The 21,771-nt window shown below is 39.6% G+C and overlaps 1 protein-coding gene and 1 pseudogene across 1 annotated transcript; both read left to right on the top strand.

Moving 5' to 3' along the window:
* The first annotated feature begins 118 nt into the window (after positions 1-118).
* On the top strand, positions 119-5,367 carry rpl14 (ribosomal protein L14). The gene is made up of 6 exons (XM_034240817.1): positions 119-201; positions 1,303-1,404; positions 1,488-1,582; positions 2,378-2,477; positions 4,733-4,786; positions 5,272-5,367. Exons 1-6 carry the CDS (start codon positions 199-201, stop codon positions 5,329-5,331), a joined length of 414 nt encoding a protein of 137 aa, XP_034096708.1. The 5' UTR covers positions 119-198; the 3' UTR covers positions 5,332-5,367.
* Positions 5,368-9,289: 3,922 nt separating this feature from the next.
* The window catches only part of LOC117562971, a 44,561-nt pseudogene continuing 32,079 nt past the window's right edge, over positions 9,290-21,771 (top strand).

The raw sequence follows: 21,771 nt of genomic DNA, 5'->3' as shown, positions 1-21,771 counted from the left end.
TTTGTAAAGTTTTGGGGTTTTCCCCCTTTATTTATACAAGAACGTATATGAACATCATATATTATTTTGTATCCAAAAGTATAAAAGAAAAAACTCATAGAAGAAAATATACACAGTGCGCATGCGTACAGTATAAGCGGAAGACGTATCTGCGTCAACCGGAAGCTGAGACGGCCTTTCTGCTCCCGGACTGCCATCATGGTGAGTTCGCCATCAGAGTTGTAGCGTTTCTTTGTCGAAATTCTTTTCATATATCTAATTTAACTGGAACAACGAGACTAATGTGCAATGTTAACACACTTACACGTATATTCATGGATAGTTTTGTGTGGTATTATGGTTGTATTTGAAGTTTTAACGCTATATGTGTAAGATGTCGGCTACAACGTGGTCCGTCCGGGGAGAGGCCTGCTCGCTTTATTGGACTAATTACACGTGGTTTGTCACGACAACATTGCTTGATATCATCTGCATGCGATGTTTTCTTTTCAATTGTATGACATGTTATGCATACACCTGGAAATACGCTTCTACGTAGTCCCGTTTTAGCGGCATGCAAGTCGTTAAAAGACACATTAGCTAGCTTACATTAGCTTGTTTGCAACGTTATCAACTGTGGTATATCCGAACATAGCTATAAGTCAAGAAAAGTGAGTCTCCTGCCTACAAATTGAGCAGTTGTGTGGACCCAGAAATATACAGTCTCTTGATTTGGGTGTCTTCAATTAAAGTCTAAACTCAGAGGTGTAAGAAGTACTCGGATATTGTACTTTGGGGAGAAGAAAAAAACTAATTTGCGACAATATACTATATCTTACTCAAGTATAAGAAGTACCAGAATGTAGGAATAATAGGTTACAAGTAAAAGTCCTACATTCAAAATATAACCCCAGTAAAAGTATTAACATCAAAATATGGTTGACAAAAGTAAAACATACTTTATTATGCAGATTGTCTAATTTTTTAGATCAACACATTATGCATCAATGTGTTTCTCAAAGCTGGTAACTGTGCAGCTACATTAAATTACTTTATTTATTGGAGGGTAATTTACTTCAAGTTTAACTAAAGAATTGTTTAAATTTCACGTCATTACTCAAATCGTCAAAGTAAGTAAAGTAGTAAAGTACAGGATTTACCTCGTAAAAATGAAGTGGGGTAGAAGAACAAAGTGGTAAGAAAGCAGAGTTCTCTAGTATAAGTACTTAGTTCGTTTGCCCCACTGGCTAAACTGAGACTGTCTACCTTTCCATGTAAAAGCCTCCTTTTGACTTTCGGTATTTTGTGATGTGTGTTTCTCAGGTGTTCAAACGCTTCGTTGAGATCGGCCGTGTTGCCTACATCTCCTTCGGACCCCATGCTGGCAAGCTGGTGGCCATCGTAGATGTCATCGACCAAAACAGGGTGAGTGAGATTGGCTTGAGTAGCGTAAGCATCACTTTGGACTTGTTTTATAGTTTTTTTTTAATTGTGTTTCTATTTTTTAGGCCCTTGTTGATGGTCCCTGCACAGGTGTGAAGAGACAATCCATGCCCTTCAAGTGCATGCAGCTTACAGACTACGTCATCAAAGTACCTCACAGGTGAGTGGGAACAGTCCTTTTCTTAAAACAAAAACACAACTTATTTTAAACAAAGGGTACAGATTGTGTTCCTTTTCCTACCAGGCTAGGTACACAAGAGTTTAGGCATTTCTAGAAACCACTCAAGGATAACCCTAGTTTGCAATTTTTAGAAGCGGCATCTTATAAGGGGCCTGTCATTGTGGTCAATAGGGCGGCACAACGTCGTTTTTTGTCTCTGCAATCAAAGTTAGTTCAAAAGGAACCACTAGGAAACAACATACTTTCTTATGTTATTTTAATGTTGGAGATAGTTTTTAATTCTACAAGCAGTTGCATGTAATAAAGTAGTTTACTGGGAGCACCAGGGAGGCAGAGCTAAGGACTCTTAATTCATTATTTCAAAATTTGACAGCCTTATTGCAGAAATTCCTCGTATCGAGCATCTTAAGAGATCCTTGGGGCAGTGGTGGCGAAGTCGATAGGGGCTTGGTAACTGGAAGGTCACCAGTTCAAGTCCCGGCAAGACCAAGTGCTACCGAGGTGTCCCTGAGCAAGGCACCGTTCAAAATGGCAGCACACTGCTCCGAACACTAGGATGGGTCAAATGCAGAGAAACAATTTCCCCACGAGGGATTAATAAAAGTCCATCTCTCAGATTTGTGTCAACGCTGTACTGCAAATGAGACTACCATGACTGCATTTCTAATACTTCAAAAGGAAAAACATGATTTGGGTTTCCCTGTGTGGTTGTTAATTGATAAAACTTGAGTAATCCCTCTTGTATCTGTACTGACTGTTTGTATTTACTCACAGTGCTCGTCAGAAGTTTGTGAGGAGAGCCTGGGTGAAGGCCGAAGTCACCCAGAAGTGGTCGGAAAGCAGCTGGGCCAAGAAGATCGAGGCGAGACAGAAGGTAAGGCAATGTTTCCCTCTGGTCATTATGAACATATTTGACAATAAAAACGATTTTATAAGTTGTTATTGCAGCAGCAGCAGATTCCAGTTGGCTTTTAAATAATTGATTTGCTTCCGGCAGTGAGGAGATGTTTCCCCCGCCGGTTTGTTCTGTTTGACAGCAGGGATACATAAACAGTCATGAAACTAGTTTGAAGGGTGTTCTATGGGTAAAAGAAGAGTCGTAAGGCAAATGCATGCATTATTTCTTCACTTTGAACACTGCAAGGATGGGCAAAACCATGGCATCCTACTTGTCCTTCAGATGTAAGATGTGTTACAGTCGGTAGTAAGGTTGGGAACCGAAACTCCTAACAAAATACACAATTTTGGTTCTGCTTAGCGGTTCCTAAACGCGGTAGACCCTGTATTCCACCGGGTCCATCTGCGCCGCGGCGACCCGGTGGAATACAGGGTAAGGGCGGACTGGCCATCTGTGTGTTCTGGAGAATCACAGAACGGCCGGTTGTCATGCCTGGTCCGTCCTACATTTTTTTTTTTTAAGTGGCATCAAGTAAGTTGTGCTGACAGGCGACAGAGGTTCACAGTTGCCCCGCAGCGAGGCTCCTCCAGTAGACAGTTCACGAGCTCAGTCACTTCATAACACCAAAGATGGATCGCGGTAAACGCTCTGAAGTGAAGCTCCACTACACTCAAAAAGACAAGGCACAGAGCTATATAGGCCTGTGGCAAGTTAATAGCTTGCCACAGGCCTAGCTCAGTTAAAACAAAGCACAGCTATTGTGCAATACATTTGTATTGCATGTATATTTTTTATTTGTAAAAATGTCAGTTAAAGCTTAAAAGAATAAAGATATTTTTGTTATCTAAACGTTTAACCTCTTTCTTTTACACTTTTGGAATCGATAAGAAGCGGAATCGATACATTTCAAACGATACTCATCCCTAGCCGTAGTGAGAATTTCTCAAGATTTTGATAATTGCCTTTTTGTTCAGCAGTATCAGACTTTTTGTTCAACATTTCTGTTGCGTTCCAAAACAAATATTTTTAACTTCTCTTGTTAGTGTGGGAAAATGTGCTAGGGTAGGTAAAGACTTTTGAATGCCATAGAAGCAAGACCAAATGATATTTTTACCAGTATTTCAATGATGGATTGCACGGTTTCTCCAGGAAACTGCTCGATTTGAATCCGCTACGTAGTTACTGACATAGTTGAAAGTACATTCAGCTGGTGAGTGCAGCAGTTTGGTTCCCAGACAATTGTTCCAACAATTTCTAAAAAAACACGATTTCAGTTTTTCCCCCACTGTTATATTCTCCTTTATTTAACATGGAGGGTATGTTTGTATGAGGCTGATCTGTTTACTGCTCAGATGATCCTGACGGTGGTTTGTGTGATAGTTTTAGAGGATTGTATAAAAAATACGGCCCCTCCTGTCTGAGCTGTTAGGTTAGGTTTGAGTTTCACGAATAAGCTTCTGTTAAAGAGGCAGCCCACCTTCCATTTCTCCAGCCGTAGGGGTCTCTGGATCAGAGTCCTGCACAGGTCTGATTTTCAAGACCCGCACCCGCGACGTGCAATATCGAACCTGCCCCGCTACCCGCACATATTGCCAATTAGTTCCGAGACCCGACCCGTCGGCACAAGATCCGCAACCCGACCCGAACCCGCATATGAGCAGTGAAAACGTGCAATTATTAACACACGCAGTTGCATATTTGTCTCAAAGCGTGGGATGTTGGTTATTTTCTCCATCTAGGAACCAAAAGCCTCCAGACGTTGGATTTCGTTGGAAGTGTTACTGAAAATGCTGTATTCTCCGCTAGAGAGCTTCAACTCAGCCATTTCGAATGTGGCGCGCTCAGAAGCAGATTGATGCGCTGCAGAGGTTATGATTATGCGCGGGGAGAGGTCTGAGGATTTTAACCATTAAACTAAATTATTATTATTTTAATATATTTATTATGCAATACCCGCGACCCGACCCGCATCATCTTCGTTTTACCCGGGAAAAAGCGTTTGAAAAAATACCATCCGCGAATCACCTTTTTTGCGGGTCACCCGTCGGGTACCCGACCCGATGCAGGACTCTGCTCTGGATTGCGTCATGGGCCCCAAACATTAAACTTAAAGCAAACTGACTCCCTTTATCAACGTCCATGTCCATCCTTAAAACTGAATTCTGCTGTGCTAAACTGAGAGAAATCAACTACTCTGGTTCTTCCCTGACTATTTCTCCTTCTTTTTGCAGAGGTCCAAAATGGGCGACTTTGACCGCTACAAGGTGATGAAGGCCAAGAGGATGGTAAGTGCAACAGATTTAGGCACGTTTCCTTCACGTGGGGAAAATGTGGACAGCAAATTGATGCTAGCTTTATCTGTGGTCTTAAGTTATTCTGCATTTCCTTCTTTAAGTCACATTTATTACACAATAGTAATGGTTACATATAAAATGGGCCATTGTAGATCTGTGAGGTTAGACTTGTAATGCCTCCTGATGGAGGTCTTCTCACAGCTGACTGACTAAACAGCTGCAGCTCATAAAACTAATGATGGGTCTGGCTTTTTTTAATTGTCCCAGAGAGAAATAATTGACAGTGGTTTGTTCCTGCCGATGCTCAGTCTCTGGCCCTCGAATGAAATGTGGTTATTAATTCCTACGAGCAGCAGATTTGATTTAACAACCAAAGCCAATTAAATGTAACGGGTCCATTGGTCTAAGTGTGTAGAATAGAGATCGTACAGCAGTCATTGAGCAGTTCTTAATCGATGCACTTTTTGTCTCTGCAGAGGAACAAGATCATCAAGCATGAGGTGAAGAAGCTCCAGAAGGAGGCAGCAAAGAAGTGAACAGTGCCCACAAAATAAATCTCCTGTTCAATTGTTCATCTGCGTCTTGTCTTCTCTTCGCCATCTTTGAAAAACATCTAATGGCTCAGTTGGAAATGTACTGTTCTTCTCGTGTGAACTTTACTCTAAACTAGTGACTGGTAAATGTCAACCTTAGGCTTACAAACGTTGGTATGTGCAGCGAGCAGGGGAATGAAGTGTAAACATGATGCAATATGCAGGACATAGTATTGTGTGGCACCGCTTTTTAGTCTGTTAATACTCAAGTCTAAAGTTAGTCTCTTGTACCCAAATTAAAATGAAATGATCGACTGGTCAAGCCTGTTTGTAAATCCCGTCTGATCTTGCTTCAGCTTTGGTTGGTGGTGTTTCAGACGGTTCAGTGCTGTGGTGGTTTGCTTTTAATGTGTTTAATATATTGCTTCTCAAAGAGGCAACACTTAATCAGTAGTTTCTCGAGTTTACCAACCATGAGACCATGTATGTTTATATAAGCATCCACTTGTCATTCAGTCACTAAATTAAAGAAATAGCCATACTTAAGAAAACGGGATGATGGCAAAAAATGAATGGAAATTCACCATAACACCCAACTTCCCTCCATCTTAATTATTCATAAGATGCAAAAAGTACATTTTAAACAACTTCTGTTTATATACGCCATAGTCATCCACACACTTCTGTTCAGCTCAAGGGTTCTTGTGTTTTGCTTTGAGGGAAAAGACACATTTCTGATCTGAGTTCAGATTACACTTTGAGTTTTCTCCCAGCCACACAACTAAAAACTCTTGGTTCAGTTATGACATTTTCAGGCCATACGCGTATCAGCGGTTCAATTTCAAGCCCCTGTTTTGTGTAAATGTGCATCGTAAATACCTATACACATGAAGAGATGGTTAAAGTGCTATTGAATCATCTAAAATGAATGTATATGAATTAAATTAACTAGGGATATTGACATCTGAATATAAGCGATAACAGACGTTGAACAAAAGCACACGCGGCAATTTAAACTGAACTGATTATTGCGACCAATATTCTTACTTTATTAAATAGTTACAGAGCTCCACTTGAATGTTGACCTTCAGGTGTTTCTAAATACTTGCATGCATTGTGTATAACTCTGCTCTTCCTAATCTAGTTTTTTCCTGGGATTCAATTTCATCTGGATGTAGGATTGATTTGGAGTCCCCTAAATGTGTCTTCACTGCAGACCTGGTAGCATTAAAGTAGAGTGTAATTGGAAATGGTTTGTTTTATAAGAGCCTTGTGCCCAAACGTCCACTAGATGTCAGTCTCAGCTAACAAAGGATGCTGACCCCTTTGTCTTTTATTTTAGTTATAAATAAACAATCTTAAATAAACCCTCCCCAAAAGCATGAATGTAGGTTTTTAGTCTCGTATGTGAAGTTAATTCCTTTATAGTTAAATAAAAGCATGAAGGGCATTGGATTACATGTAACGAGAATACGTAATCGGGGTAAAAAAGGTAAATTAATTAAATGACAATTGCATTTAAAAAAAGGTAATCGGATTACTGTAACATAACAAATTGAGATTACTAGCAGGATGACATTGTTACAATACATTTTGGAATAAAGATTGATATAATATAGATATACGTACTGAATTACCTTTATGGTTTATATTTAGGATACTTTTTTAATTTATTTTAAAAACATTATTTGTTTTAATGAAATAGGTGGACAGCTGATTTATTAAACAGAAATACAGTCTATTAAACAGCATTTGTAAACTATTACTTTTACTACATTTTCTATATAAAATATCTTGGTTTCTTCTTTTCTAGGGTTATATTGTTACATACACTTTTGTAAAAAGCATTTTATTTATTTTTCATTGCATTTGATATTGAGGAAATCCAAAAGTAACAGAAAGTACGGATTACTTTTGTATTTAGATTCTCAGATTAGGTTACCGATTACATTTTTTGACTAGTTATTGTAACGGATAACATTTTTAAAGTAACCCTCCCAAGTCTGCAATAAGCAGTGAGTAATGTGGTGACGTACATTTACTCAAGTATTCTACTTAAGTATGATTTTGGGATACTTGTACTTTACTTGAGTATTTTAATTTGATGCTACTTTGTACTTCTACTCCACTTCAATTCAGAGGTAAATGGTGTAGGCTACTTTTACTCCACTACATGTAATACCTTTAATTACTTCACAGATGTGGATGAATGATGTGAAATATAATCAAGTGTTAAATCAGACTTTAGTTCCACCTGGAGTAAATTCACAAGCTACCCTGCAGTATACAAAGTCATTCAAACTAGCTGCACCTTTACCAGCTTTGAGAACACTTCAATGATCAATCATTATAAAACATATCATATATATTATTCTGAAATGGGCCAATCTGCACAATGAGAACTTAAAACTACTTAAAGTATATATTGATGCGAATACTTTTCTACTTTTACTTGAGTAACCTTTTGATTGCAGGACTTTTTACTTGTAACAGAGTTTTCCTAGACTCTGGTACTTTTACTTTTACTCAAGTACAAGATCTGAGTACTTCTCCCACCTCTGTGGTGTACTTAAGTATGATTTTGGGGTAGTACTTTACTCTTTATTTTTAGTTTATGCTGCTTTATACTTCCATTTAGAAACAATTATTTACTTTTAAGTCTGCGTGTATTTTACAAAATCACTTCCTAATTACAGATTCAGGTTATTAGTTAATACAAGATATAAATAAACTAAGAAATAAACCTTTTTACTTTTATATAATAATACTATAATTGTAGGAAGTAAAATAATGACCCCATTGTTGTTTTGTATCCTGTGTCATATAATAAAACACTGATTAAAGTAAATATGCACATTTTGTGTTGAGCCTGACTAACACGCTTTTCTCCGAGCGTAGTTCTGACGTCAGAGATGAATGGTACAGATGCGCAGTGGCCATGGAGCTGTCAATCAGTATTAACGACACCGGAACACAAGCTAGTTTCCCTTCAAAATAAAAGCATTATACATACGGTGTGCTCACGGTGTGGGATAGATAGATAGATAGATGGAGAGAAAGAGAGAGATGGATGGGTAGATAGATAGATAGATGGATAGATGAGAGAGAGAGAGAGAGAGAGAGAGAGAGAGAGAGAGAGAGAGAGAGAGAGAGAGAGAGAGAGAGAGAGAGAGAGAGGGATGGATGGATGGATAGATAGATAGATGGATGGATAGATAGATAGATGGATAGATGGAGAGAGAGAGAGAGATAGATAGATAGATAGATAGATAGATAGATAGATAGATAGATAGATAGATAGGTAGATAGGTGAGAAAATGCTATGGACATCTTAAATATATATATATATATATATATATATATATATATATATATATATATATATATATATATATGTGTTAACAATTTGTACACCAAAACTTGAAGTGGTTCATTTAGAACAATAATCGTCGTCTCAATCGATAACAAATTGTACATTGTGGCTCTAGTTAAAAATATCTGATAACTAGTCAAACTGTCTGAGGGTGTACGTACATTTATCCTTGTGATTTCTTGCACTAAATTGTGTCTATTTTCCTCTACAATTTTCCAAATATGCAGGCCTGGGCATGGCATGGAGGATAATAAATATTATGTGAAATATACGTTATGCTTCATTTCACAAGTCAAAATAAGTATGATAAACAAGTTATTTTTATTTCTCCCTCTTAATGTGTGTACGTGTATATGTGTGTCTATGTATGACAATATATATGAGTGGATGTACAGGTTTGTATCAAAGTCAAAGTATATCTATGTGTGTGGAATTATGTATTTTATTATTTGGGAGGGTGAGAAGCAGCATGTCAATCTCCCTGTCTGTATCACATAGATTGTTGAATTGAAAGAAATTTCAATAGAACCTTTTATTTTGAAAGCAACGCTTCCGGTACTGCCCTGCTTACCTGTGACTTTGACGCAACTGAACGCTCGAGAGACGGGGGCGAGAAAGAGGGAGGTTGAGTTGACAGTGTCACACACTTACACAGGGAATATGGAATAACCGCTTTGCTATCAGTCGGTATCGAGTGTTTACCGGAGGACTTGGGCCCTGTTCCCCGCACGGAGCCCCCGCAGTGTAACCGGGAGGACGCATCATCATTATATCACTGTGTGGTGAGTAGATCTGATGCGGCGCGTGCAGGGCCCCGTGGAGTAATATGTGTCAAAGAAGCTTTCAAGGTTTCCTAAATGTGAATATTTTGAGGGGCTTGTTATTGCATTTCATATGTGTGTGTTTGTGTGTGTGCGTTTGGTGGTCAGCACTGCCATCTTATTGTGGATGCAGCCAGCAGGCATGTTGACAGTGGAGGGGGGTGTGGGGGTTGGACAGATCCCATATGGGCATTAGCGTCAATGCAGGGATAGATACCCAGTGTATGATGGTCAGCAGAGCATTCAAAGATTAGGAGAAGTGTGTTTTATTTACAAAGGCACTAAAACCTAGACATGGCATGTATCATATTTACAATGCAACATACTGTGCTTAAAATATACAAATAGTGCAAGAGACATAATGATTCAAGAATAAGGTAAAACATAATATAATGCAGTGTAGGATGGCCAGCAAAGCATTCAAAGATTCATAGTGTGTTTCATTTTTAAAGGCACAATATCTACAATGTATATATGGCATTACAATCTTTACAATGCAACATGCTATACTTCAAATAAACAAATAGTGCATGAGACATCATGGTGCAATTAAGTTGCAGGAACTATACATAGCTATACTGTACATGTAAAACATGAAAAGTAAATACTGTACAGTAGAACAAATGTAAATGTTGAATGAACAGATGTGTGCATTATAAGCAGATATAAATGCACCTATATTCATGCATTGCATACATGTATCACATACATTTCTACTGTTTTCCCAATGATATCAAACTAGGTACATACAGTATTCCTGTGCTGTGAGTTTACATTGAGTTCTCAATAGCACCATTGCAGTAAATATAATGGTATTAAGTTATTTGTTAATGCATAGGACATTCTTGAACACTGAAATACAAATACTACGGTCTCGCCATATATATCCTGCCCCTTAGTTAAGTTTATAATACTTCTCTGGTGTATTTGTATTGTATTTGACTAGTAATGCCTCCCAACCTGGGTATGCAAGTGGATACAAGTATATTCTCATGATGTGGACAGCAGAAAAAACGATATTTGTGCTACTTAAAATGTTATTTATTTAGATTTTCCTCAAATCTTTAAAGTTTTACCAGTGTAATTTTGGGCCTATGTAATAACATCTTAGGTTCTACTACTGTAGTAATATCTAATATTATCTGGTCAGTGCCTGCCACAATGGTTGGAAAGCTCGGGGGAAACCAAATATTTGTCCGGAAAAGAATTCAATCTTTAATTGAGGACCATCTGCAGTATATCACATACATTAGCTTGTCAACTAACATACAACTTTTCACTGACCTGTACTGTATATATTTATACTACTGTCCATACAGTAAATTACTGATCTATACACCTTATGTATACCCTATTATATACCACTGTATTATAAACCTAACTTTACATTACATTACATTGCATTTAGCTGACGCTTTTATCCAAAGCAACTTACAATAAGTACATTCGACCAGGAAGACAGTACATCAGGTTTCATAGAGCCAAACATTTAAAGTGCTACTCAACTGGCTATAGATAAGCCAGTCCTAAATAATAAACTAACTCCATGCTGTAGTGTATACCTTTCTGCATATAATGTTCATATCTCACTATTTCTTTCTCTACCTATGTTTTCTGCACTTTACTGCTTTTTGCATCGTGCGTTGTCTTTGTACTTGAACAATAAAGTTATATCTAATCTTCAACACATTGATATCTTATTACCTGGAAGCTGGTTCCAGCTAACCAGAGGCTTAATAACCTCCCGTTCATATCTTGAATCTCACAAGCTATTCGAGCAGAGCAGCTCCAATAACAGGTCCTTGACCTCATATTTGTTTGTGTTTGTGTACTACCTTGTAAATCAACAAACTTCCAGCACCTTGTATAGTTACACAACTGACTGATACACACACTGATACACTGCTGTGCTGCACTTTCATGTCGGAGAGGTTTGGGTGTTTTTTAAGGTCACTTGCATTTTCTCATCTTGTAATGTCATCATCACCTGCTTTAATCCGATCAAGTAATTACACAAACACACACACACACACACACACACACACACACACACACACACACACACACACACACACACACACACACAGTCACTCTTCAGGTGATTTAAGATGTCTAGATTTAGACGAGTAGATCCCGATTTGACGCAGGCTAAAACATCAGATCACCAACTCACTAAAACCTGTGTTGTGTGTGTGTGTGTGTGTGTGTGTGTGTGTGTGTGTGTGTGTGTTAGGGCTGCTCGATTATGGCAAAAATCATAATCTCGATTATTTGGGTCAATAATTGATATCACAATTATTAAAAACGTTTTCGTAATCGAGATTGCGATTAAAATACGATGAATTGAGCAGCCCTAGTGTGTGTGTGTGTGTGTGTGTGTGTGTGTGTGTGTGGGGTTTATTTTTATTTTCATGGCAGTTTTTCTAACATCAACACTTACACATTGTCAGTGTCAGGCGAGGAGTTGAGAAGAATTGAGATTACTTTGTGCCTGTGTGAGAGAGAGAGAGACTCAGAGCAGACAGGCGGAGTTGTCTGCCTCCTATTATAAGAAAATGACTCACTCTTTTCTCACAGGTACAAACTGAGGATCACATAAAACCCCCCAAAAGAGCTTTTTAGGCTTTCAACGTTTCATTTGAGCAGCCACAAACTGCCAGTGGGTTAGAGACGTTTTTCTTTTTTCATCTCGGTTACGCTGGTAGTTTCCAGGCAACCTTTGTTTGGTTTCCAGTTGTCTCTGTGAATCCAGGTGAGAAGGACACTCCTTGGTGAGGTATCACCTCCCAGGAATGTTCTTCACTTGTACATTTAGATCTTGGCACGCAGGTAGACTCCTAAAAGAGGAATGCTATGGCTGCCCCGGGGGCGTTGTTTCATAATTAGGGTTGTGAAGCACACTGAATGACAACCCTGGAGGGAGGGTTAGACGTGACGTGACGCAACATTACAACAATCTAAATACACAGAGAACCGGAGAACGATGATGCAATATATTAACTAGAGTTGAGAAAATAGTCATTAATAAATACTTTAAAATAATATGATTCAGAAACATGTTATCACTTAAAGAGGCCATATTATTCTTTTTTATAGGACCGCTTTAGGGATGTAATCAAGAAAGAATATACATTGCTGGTTCCAGGTACTCATTTGGAGTCGACTGGATTTTCTGCTTTTCTCTGCTTGATATTACATGATGTTACACGCTTTTATCCAAAGCGACTTACATACTGAAGACTGTGGACAATCCCCACAGGAGCAATTTGGGGTGAAGTATCTTGCCCAGGGACACAACGACATGCTGACTGCAGTGGGGTTTGAACCTGTGACCCCCTGATCCGAACACCTACGCACAACGCACCTACGCACAACCTACACACAACCCACTGCGCCACACAACGCCGATATCATTGTTTATCGGATATATTTGGACTTTTGGTCGAACAAAACATATACAAATGTTTCCTTTTGGTTATAAGAACTGATTGTTTTTACTTTTTACATTCTACTAATAGAAAATTGAAATAACTACTGATTTATCAAAAATGTCTTAAAGGATTATTTGAAAGCCAAATTGTACCCCCTACTTTTATGGTCATTTACTTTGCCAAAACTAACACCTGGTAAGGGATAGGATAAGTGCATAATAACAAAATGTCTCATCAACACTATAAAAAACTTCATTGTACACATTACCAGTGGTTCTCCCAATACCTACAGTATATAGAACAATAAATCATCAGTACATTTAAAGATTTCTGCCATATGTTCGGATGTACACTTTAAGGTTTGAGATCAACTGCCATCAAAACAGGCCCACCAGCTGTACATTTGTATAGTTTTGATAATAAATAAATGATTGACAGAAAACCGTAGATGGTGAACATTTGATCTGCTTTACATCAGCATGTTAACAATGTCCTTGTATGAGACGGTAGCAGGGCCGCCCCTGGCCAACTTGGGGCCCCAAGCGACATTGTGAGATGAGCCCCCCCCCAACCGACAGGAGTGAAAAAAAATGTTTTTGGAAACAAAGTAGGCTACTTTGCAAATATAATTCCTGTTTATTATTATTATCAACACTTTTTTATGCAGTGAGGTAAATGGTTGTGCATGTATGTCGTTCAGTATGTGTTTACAGGTGAATACGTCTGCATTTCCTGCCAAATACTAGCCTCAAAAAGATTAAAATATAATTAATGCAAATAAACAACTTCTACTAATAATAATAATCATAATCAATTCAATAATATAAATACTATATTATTTTATTATAATATAGTTGTATTGTCAAGACAAAACATGCTTATGACATGCTCAAAACTGATATTTCTTAAATCTGTATTAAAATGTAGTTCCCTCTGTCAGCAATGTATCAACAACTACACACACATTTCTATCAGTATTTGTCTGTGTTGTGGTTGACATGATGATGACTGTTAGGAGTTAAGGGGAGAGGCTGAGCGTCACCATGAAATGTGCAAATTGACATAAAAATGAATATAAGGGAGAAAAATGCTCCATGTTTTTTAGGCTGTAAACTTGAACTGTTATGTAAGCCAACTAGACAGACAGTGTATCACTCTTCCTCCTGTACATTAGCAGATAAAAGGCATAACATACTTGAATGAATGTTAAATAAAGAATGCTGGAAATAACTGCATCTCCATTAGCCTATATGCTATGCAGAGACTGCCTTCTTCATGTCGTGAATTACAGCTGATGTTTTAATATGGCAATTGGCAATTTGACTTATACAACATTCGCAAGTTGTACATTTGACTCATACAATAACCCACCTTCGAGTGATGCTCTAGTTTCTTCATGTTTTGTTTTTTTCCCCTCTTGCTTGTGCCGGACTGAAACTGTCTTTTCACCGACATCTCTTCACCTGCACTAGTGGCCGTATCAAAGCCGTGATTGGTCAGATGTCGATTCATTGCAACGGTGTCGGGTTACAGACCCTTGTCACCTCTCACTCTCGCGTGTCAGCCGGGGTTGCGCGGAGAACTGAGCGGAGAACTGCGCACAGCAGCTGAGGCCCTCTGGGCGGGGCCCCCTGCGCAAGGCGGGGCCCCATGCAGCCTGCGTGATTGGCCTGTAGGGAGGGGCGGCCCTGGACGGTAGCATGTTAGCATTTAGCTCAAAGCGCTAAAGAGCTGCAAGCATGGCTGTAGTATTTTTGTTTCATTTTTAATTAATAGGAATTCTTAATGGTGAGCCACTTTATAGGATTATAGGAAGTATTGGATTCCATTATAACAACTGATTTAATTGCTACATGACACACTAACATGCCAAGGTTCATGACTCAGTGTTCGGCAGTATTCCCTCCAAAGCGGTGACTCAGTTCATTTTACAGGTTAATTGGTGTCATATTTTCTATATAGAGAGGTGAGTTTTCATTCTCTGTCTCTTCTGTTGTATCATTTTCACCTTCAGATACCAAAAGGATTGGAAAGAATTGAGCTGGACAAAATTCTGAATTTTTGCTGCTACCATCCAGCAGAACCTTTTATCGTCAAAGCTTTGAAGCTACCTTTGAAAGTCCACGTCTAGGAGCCTCCAACAGATCTCACTGTCTGACTTGAACCTACTCAGGAGGAAATGGAGAACTGACCGGAAACCACCAGGCAACAGAAGGCCACCACCCCCCCCCCCCTGTCCACCAGTGTCCATGGCGGGGCTCAAACGTCATCACGATGGGAAGGTCGCCGGGCTCTATGACCTGGATAAGACGCTGGGCCGTGGACACTTTGCCGTAGTGAAACTGGCCCGACATGTATTCACAGGGGAAAAGGTAGGCTTGTCTGCACATGCAAATGCGATGCTTGTATTGAAATTCCTCAGCGTTAAATAGCTACAGGTAGCCTCACCCTTATAAACAGCACAAGGGTGACTGATAACACTTCTGAGAATCGAGTATCGTGGGCTCTCAAGGGTGATGAGTGAAGCTATTTGCCAACATATTGTGTTGATCTTGGCTTTTGTGAATGCTTAAGCGACACATCATGGTCTTTCCTTCTCAAGGCACTTACTTAACCCTAAATACTTGTCATGTTACTGTTTGATAATCATTCAGAGATTCAAATGCCTTATTGTCATGTGCACAATAGCTACAGCGTAATTGTTGGCAATGAAAATCTGAAATGCAAAGTCTCAGGCACCTTCAACAATGCATTATACAATATACTTAACACAAAAAAAGAAGCAATAGAAAGATATATACAAAGAAAGATCAAATAGTTTGACATAATTGGGCTAGGTAATATATTGATATTAAGTGGATTTCAAGATACATTTCACAAAAGAGAGAGATTGTCTTTTTCATATTGTAATATGGTAAGCTTTTTCTTTTCCTGGTTTAAAAGTATGAGTTACAGTTTGACAGACTTGCAGCTTTTCAATTATTTTGCTTTTACCCACTTCATATCACCAAGCCTTACCATAAAAGAGTGCAGTAGACATAATGCTGCAAGTAAATGCAGGAATAGGTAATATATATGTAAAATAATCACAATATATAAGTGTACCTGCAGCCTGCAGATTGAAATAAGCTATTAGCTAAAGTCTGGCATAAATCACCTCTTGTCTTTATGAGAATAAAGTATTTGTATGCATGGGTTTAAAAAGGGTTTAAGGCACTCCACGTCAGTCCAGTATGCAATCTCTGCTTGTGATAGTTGTAGATTGGCTCAGATGTCTATCAGTTGTTCAGTTTTCTCATTTTATTTTTCCTCCAGGTTGCAGTGAAGGTGATAGATAAGACTAAGCTGGACCCAGTGGCGCGGGCCCATCTTTTCCAGGAGGTGCGCTGCATGAAGATGGTGCAGCACCCCAACGTGGTGCGCCTCTACGAGGTCATCGACACGGCAACCAAGCTTTACCTCATCCTGGAGCTGGGAGACGGAGGAGACATGTACGACTGCATCATGAAGCACGAAGGAGGCCTCACTGAGGAGGTGAGTGGGATTTTGGACTTTAGGCTTTCTGCTGGCAGAGGAATGGTTAACCCTACCTGCAGAAGGGCCCTCTGTGTTACCATGAAGCAAGAGAAAGTAGATATATAATGGATTATATTCATATTCATTCTCCTTTGAATGGATGAGAATCACTGAAGTAAAACATATCTAGGGAACAGAATTTAAATGTGTTTTTTTATTTAAGTTAAGACTACTTTGTTGGAATGCAGGGAAGGACACTTCAAAGGTAGTTAGGAAATCACCAATGCATTGCGCATACCGATTCTTTAAAGTGAATCAATTCCCGACACCAGGAGGCAAGTGTGTGACATTGAAAGCTGCGACATTGCAAGTTAAGCAGGGAAAAGGGCTGAGAAGCTCTCAAACTGCATGGTTAACAGTGGCTTTTCATTAAAGGCGACCTTTCATGCTCATTTTCAGGTTCATATTTGTATTTAGCGTCTCTACTGTGACATGTCTCCATGCTTTAATGTTCGAAAAGCTCTTTATTTTTCTCATACTGCCTGTGCTACAGCACCTCTTTCACCCTCTGTCTGAAACCAGAGCCCAGTCTGCTCTGATTGGTTAGCTGGCTGGCTCTGTTGCGATTGGTCAACCTCTTAGAGATGTCCCACCCCCGAGGGGGAGTGTGTGCGAGAGAAACTCGATTTTAGCCTTTGCCGACCATTTACATGCACAAAAACCTATATAACACACTATAGAAAAGGGAAAACCCCCAAAAAGCATAAAAGGGCCCCTTTAAGTTTGTATGCACGCTCACTGGTACATGTTGAGAGCCAATGAGTAAGTTAAAGTCAGTTTTGTAGTAAAATATGTTGAAACAAAGGTTGGCATGTTTTGTCAGATGTTGTTAATGTTTTCCCCGGAGAATCTGTTTAGAAATTAGAAATGTTGTCCTGTTTTTGTTTTGAATTTGAAGGAAGTAAACATTTAAGGAAGTATGCTTATTTGCTTTCTTGCACAGAGGTATATTGGTCTGTTAATTACGGAGTTAAAGGCAGAAGAGCTAGCGTAGCTTAGAGTAAATATGAAGAAAGAAGGGTGGTTGTGGGGTTGTTGCTAACCTGATTTCAAACTTTTTGATATCTCAGAAATAAAGCAAGTATGCGTACTTCCTGAAATGTATAAATACCGCCTTAAGGTGTCTACTTGCATTCAAATCAAATCAAATCAAGTTTTATTTATATAGCACATTTATAAACGATTTTTGGTCGAGCCAAAGTGCTGTACCTATAATAAAAATAGCCTACATTAGAGACACTTTACAGCAAATACAACAGCACAGATTGTTCAGAATATTAGTATGAGAAAAACGACACCCTCTATCCTTAGACCCTCACATCGTACAAGGACAAACTTCCAGAGAAAACCCACAGTTTAAGGGAAAACATGGGAGAAACCTCAGGGAGAGCGACAGAGGAGGGATCCCTCTCCCAGGACGGACAGACGTGCAATAGATGCTGTGTGTAAATCGAAGAGATAATACATTTTACAGCATATAGACCGAATGTTAGGAAATGCATGTGTCTGTAATAAGAAGATTAATCCACGAGGATATCAGCTACAATCCTGTGGAAGCCATCAGGGAAGCAGCATGACGAGACCCAAGGCAGGACCGCAGGGACAGGTTCAGCCTCGACCCGAAGTCCACGACTTAATCCAGAACTCAGGATAGAGGATCCAAGACACAGGACTACAGCAAGAGGATCAACCTCGACTCCGGATCCCGGCGTAGATTTAGATACAAAACAAGAAAAAAGATTTGGCTGGGTTAATCGGAACAAGAGAATACACAGACACAGACAGAGAGGGAAAAGGTCATTGGATAAAAGTTATTCTTGATAACCCTCTTGTCAAATTTAGCATTGCTAAAGGTCATTGTTGTTTAGCACTATGGCGTTTACAGTATCTCTTGATATTTATCTCACAAGCTTATAATGTAATGCAATGTAGAGAATCTAAATAACCTAAAGAGTTGTCCGTCTTGTTATTACCAAGATAGATTACTTTCATTAACTACCATTCATGTCTTTCCTCTCCAAGGTGGCCAAGTGTTACTTCGCCCAAATTGTCCACGCCATCTCCTACTGCCACCGGCTGCACGTGGTGCATAGGGACCTGAAGCCGGAGAACGTGGTGTTCTTCGAGAAGCTGGGCGTCGTCAAGCTCACCGACTTTGGCTTCAGCAACAGGTTTCAGCCCGGGAAGACGCTCAACACCTCCTGCGGCTCGCTGGCCTACTCTGCGCCTGAGATACTGCTGGGGGACGAGTACGACGCTCCTGCTGTGGGTAAGTCAAAAGAGTTGACCTACTGACCTCCAAAATGGTGGTCTGAGCTTCCCATTGAAAGCAGGACTGCAGAAAGTCTATACATGTTCTACCATGGTATACAAAACCCACCTCTTCTGACCAAACCTTTTGTCTGTAAAAAGGTTCATTAACATGGTTTGGCTTATTTGAAGCTAATGTACTTACAGGAGTCTTGCTGGTCTGATTTTGTATCCTCATGGTTGATTGCACCATGTAATGTAATACAGCTTTTACTTTTGCTTTTAGTAAAAGTGTGTGTGTGTGTGTGTGTGGGGGTGTGTGTGTGTGGGGGGGGGTGTGTGTGTGTGTGTGTGTGTGTGTGTGTTCCCAGCAGCAGGACATGGTGCATGCTGTCCTGTAGTTCATATCTTGGTGAACTGATGCTTTCACATTCACACACTCGCTCTGCCGGTACAATCTACTCATAGCTCTGAATACACTTTGACCGTGCTGTACAGCCTGCAGGACTTTGGATGGACCGTGCAGACGGCATCGAAGCTTTATCAGAGGGAGGAGAACTGCTCAAAGTTCAGATTATGTTAGTCTGCCATGCAGCTTTGAAATAAGACGATAATTGAACCCACAGAACTACCGCCCTACACCTGCAGTTTATTTTGTGTCTGTGGTTTACCTTCATTGACAGTCATGGCCTTTCTGTGAATAACAAAATCTGAAATCAGATAAGGGCGAAATTGGTTTCCTCAGCACTCTGAAGCAGCCTCACCAGCAGCCCTCTGTCTCTCCCATCGATAGTGGTACCAATCCACACTGAGCCACAGCTTAGATATTCAATCAAAATGTAATGGAAAAGAAATGAAACAAAGGTGTGAAGATTCGGGGGAGGGAGAAGCTTCAGAAAGACAGAGAGAGAAACTACAGGAAACGAGTGAGAAAATGCATCAGAATTACCTCTGTGTGTCTACCCAGAAGCCACTGCGTCACAAACACTTTCTATTTTTCTGACCGTGTGGATTCGCAGTGGAAATGTTCTTCTGTCTGCAGATATGCTGCTCCCAAATATTGGAAGTGCAGTAATAGTTATTATAATAGTGTGTGTGTTTCAGTGGCGGAATGTAGCTATGTACATTTACTCAAGTATTGTACTTAAGTACAATTTTGAGGTACTTGTACTTCATTTGAGTATTTTCACATAATGCTACTTTATACTTTATTATATTTTGGAAGTATATTTTTAGTTTTTACTCCACTACATTCATTTTACAAATGTAGTTAATAGCTACTTGGCAGGCATGGATTTATAAAACAGAATATAAATCAACTAGTAAATCATTATGTATTATTAGGTTAAGCTACCCAGCAGTATGTCAAGTCATTGATATAATCGCCACCTATAACAAGTGCAACAACAACATTAATGCATTAATAATAATATGTAAAAATAGTGCTTTTACATTTTGTGCTTGAAGTATATATTTTGATGCCAATACATTTGTACTTTCACAATTTTGAGTGCAGGACTTTTACTTGTAACAGAGTATTTTTACAATGAAGTATTGCTACTTTTACTTAAGTGAGTACTTCTTCCACCAGTGGTGTTTTTGGATGTGAGTAGCTGGATATGTGCGGTCAGCTGTTCTGTAATAGGTTGTCTGAGCACTTGACCCAGATGATAAATCAGATGTGTGTGTGTGTGTGTGTTTTTGTGTGTGTTCATACTGCCTTTTGTTCATTCAGCTGAGTTGATGATGTTTTGATTGCGGGGATTACCCACCCAGCCAGGATGTAATATTATGCGATTCTATCAGCGGTGCAGGTTTAAATGGAACAGGCTGAACGGAGGCCAGAAGTCCTGACTTTGGGGGCTTTGAGGCGACCCGGCCTGGGATTACATCGCTGCCTAAGTACCTGCTGACAGTCGCAGGGTGCTGAGTTGTGCTGGAAGCGAGCCATGTGGCCGCCGGCCCCGTTTGTTGCAGAGATAAAGAGGCTGTCCCCGCCCGGCCCGCTCTCAAGCCGATGAGTTGTGGCCCTTTTGAGGAAGCGCTGACAATAATTTGAGATGAAAAGTGATCCAAAATAGAGAGGATTAAACGTTAGCACCAGCCGTCAGTCCCACAGAAGGAGCCAATTAGCGGTAGCAAACTGCAAAAAGAGCTGAGAAAAGGCGCTTGTCAAGTGCTTTTAACAGCACACAATCCTTCTGTTACATGCTTAATTATCAGCATGGCTGCACATAACGATCTTTATTATCATTTTTTTATATCAATCAATAATTTGTTTTCTTTCCCATAACTTGTTTGGGCTCTAAAATGTCAAAACTAATATTGAAAAAGATAATATTGTCTTAGTTCACACGGTGGGAGAAATAAGTCAACAAAAGCAGGTGAACTTTATTCTTATGCATAACATTTGAAGGAAATCACAGGTTTATCACAATGCAGCCGTGTGTCTCTTCTGGGAGCTGATAATGGACTCATAAGTGCTATGAAAAGATGCCTCTTTCTGATGTTATGCAACGGGTGGGCTCTCTCCTTTTGTCTCCAGTTAATGGAAAGTTAAATATAGATATTTGCTTAATCTCCAAGAAGCACCAGCTGCACTTCGAAATAAAAAAAACACTTTCCTAATAGCAATTACAAAGTACATATCCTGGGCCTATGCATAATTTAGAGCATATCTGTGCATAACAATCATTCACAATTAGGAAGATTTTGTAGAAGAAGATGTTTCATAATGATCAGCAGGACAGGATGCTTAACTCCACCTCGGGGTGAACCGTGTCCCAAGTGCTTCTTGGTTATCTCAGGAAGGAAACTGATGTCCAAATGCAACGCGGGCAGTATTATGGGATGTTTACACTCCGAGCTGTCGCCAATAAGTAGACGGCGTCGTTTCCTCGAGTGATGCTAATGGCCAGTGAAGCAAAAAGGTGTTATCCAGAGATGTGTCGGCCATCTGGTTTATAAATAAAGTTATCCGGGAAGGAAGTTC

The sequence above is a fragment of the Gymnodraco acuticeps genome, unplaced genomic scaffold (assembly GCF_902827175.1).
Source record: "Gymnodraco acuticeps unplaced genomic scaffold, fGymAcu1.1, whole genome shotgun sequence".
NCBI classification, from domain to species: domain Eukaryota; kingdom Metazoa; phylum Chordata; class Actinopteri; order Perciformes; family Bathydraconidae; genus Gymnodraco; species Gymnodraco acuticeps.
This window is presented reverse-complemented; position numbering and strand designations above follow the sequence as displayed.

Coding starts and splice junctions, on each gene's coding strand:
- rpl14 (XM_034240817.1), top strand. Junction 1,583..2,377: donor GTCATCAAAGTACCTCACAG/GTGAGTGGGAAC, acceptor ATTTACTCACAG/TGCTCGTCAGAAGTTTGTGA. Junction 4,787..5,271: donor TGATGAAGGCCAAGAGGATG/GTAAGTGCAACA, acceptor TTGTCTCTGCAG/AGGAACAAGATCATCAAGCA.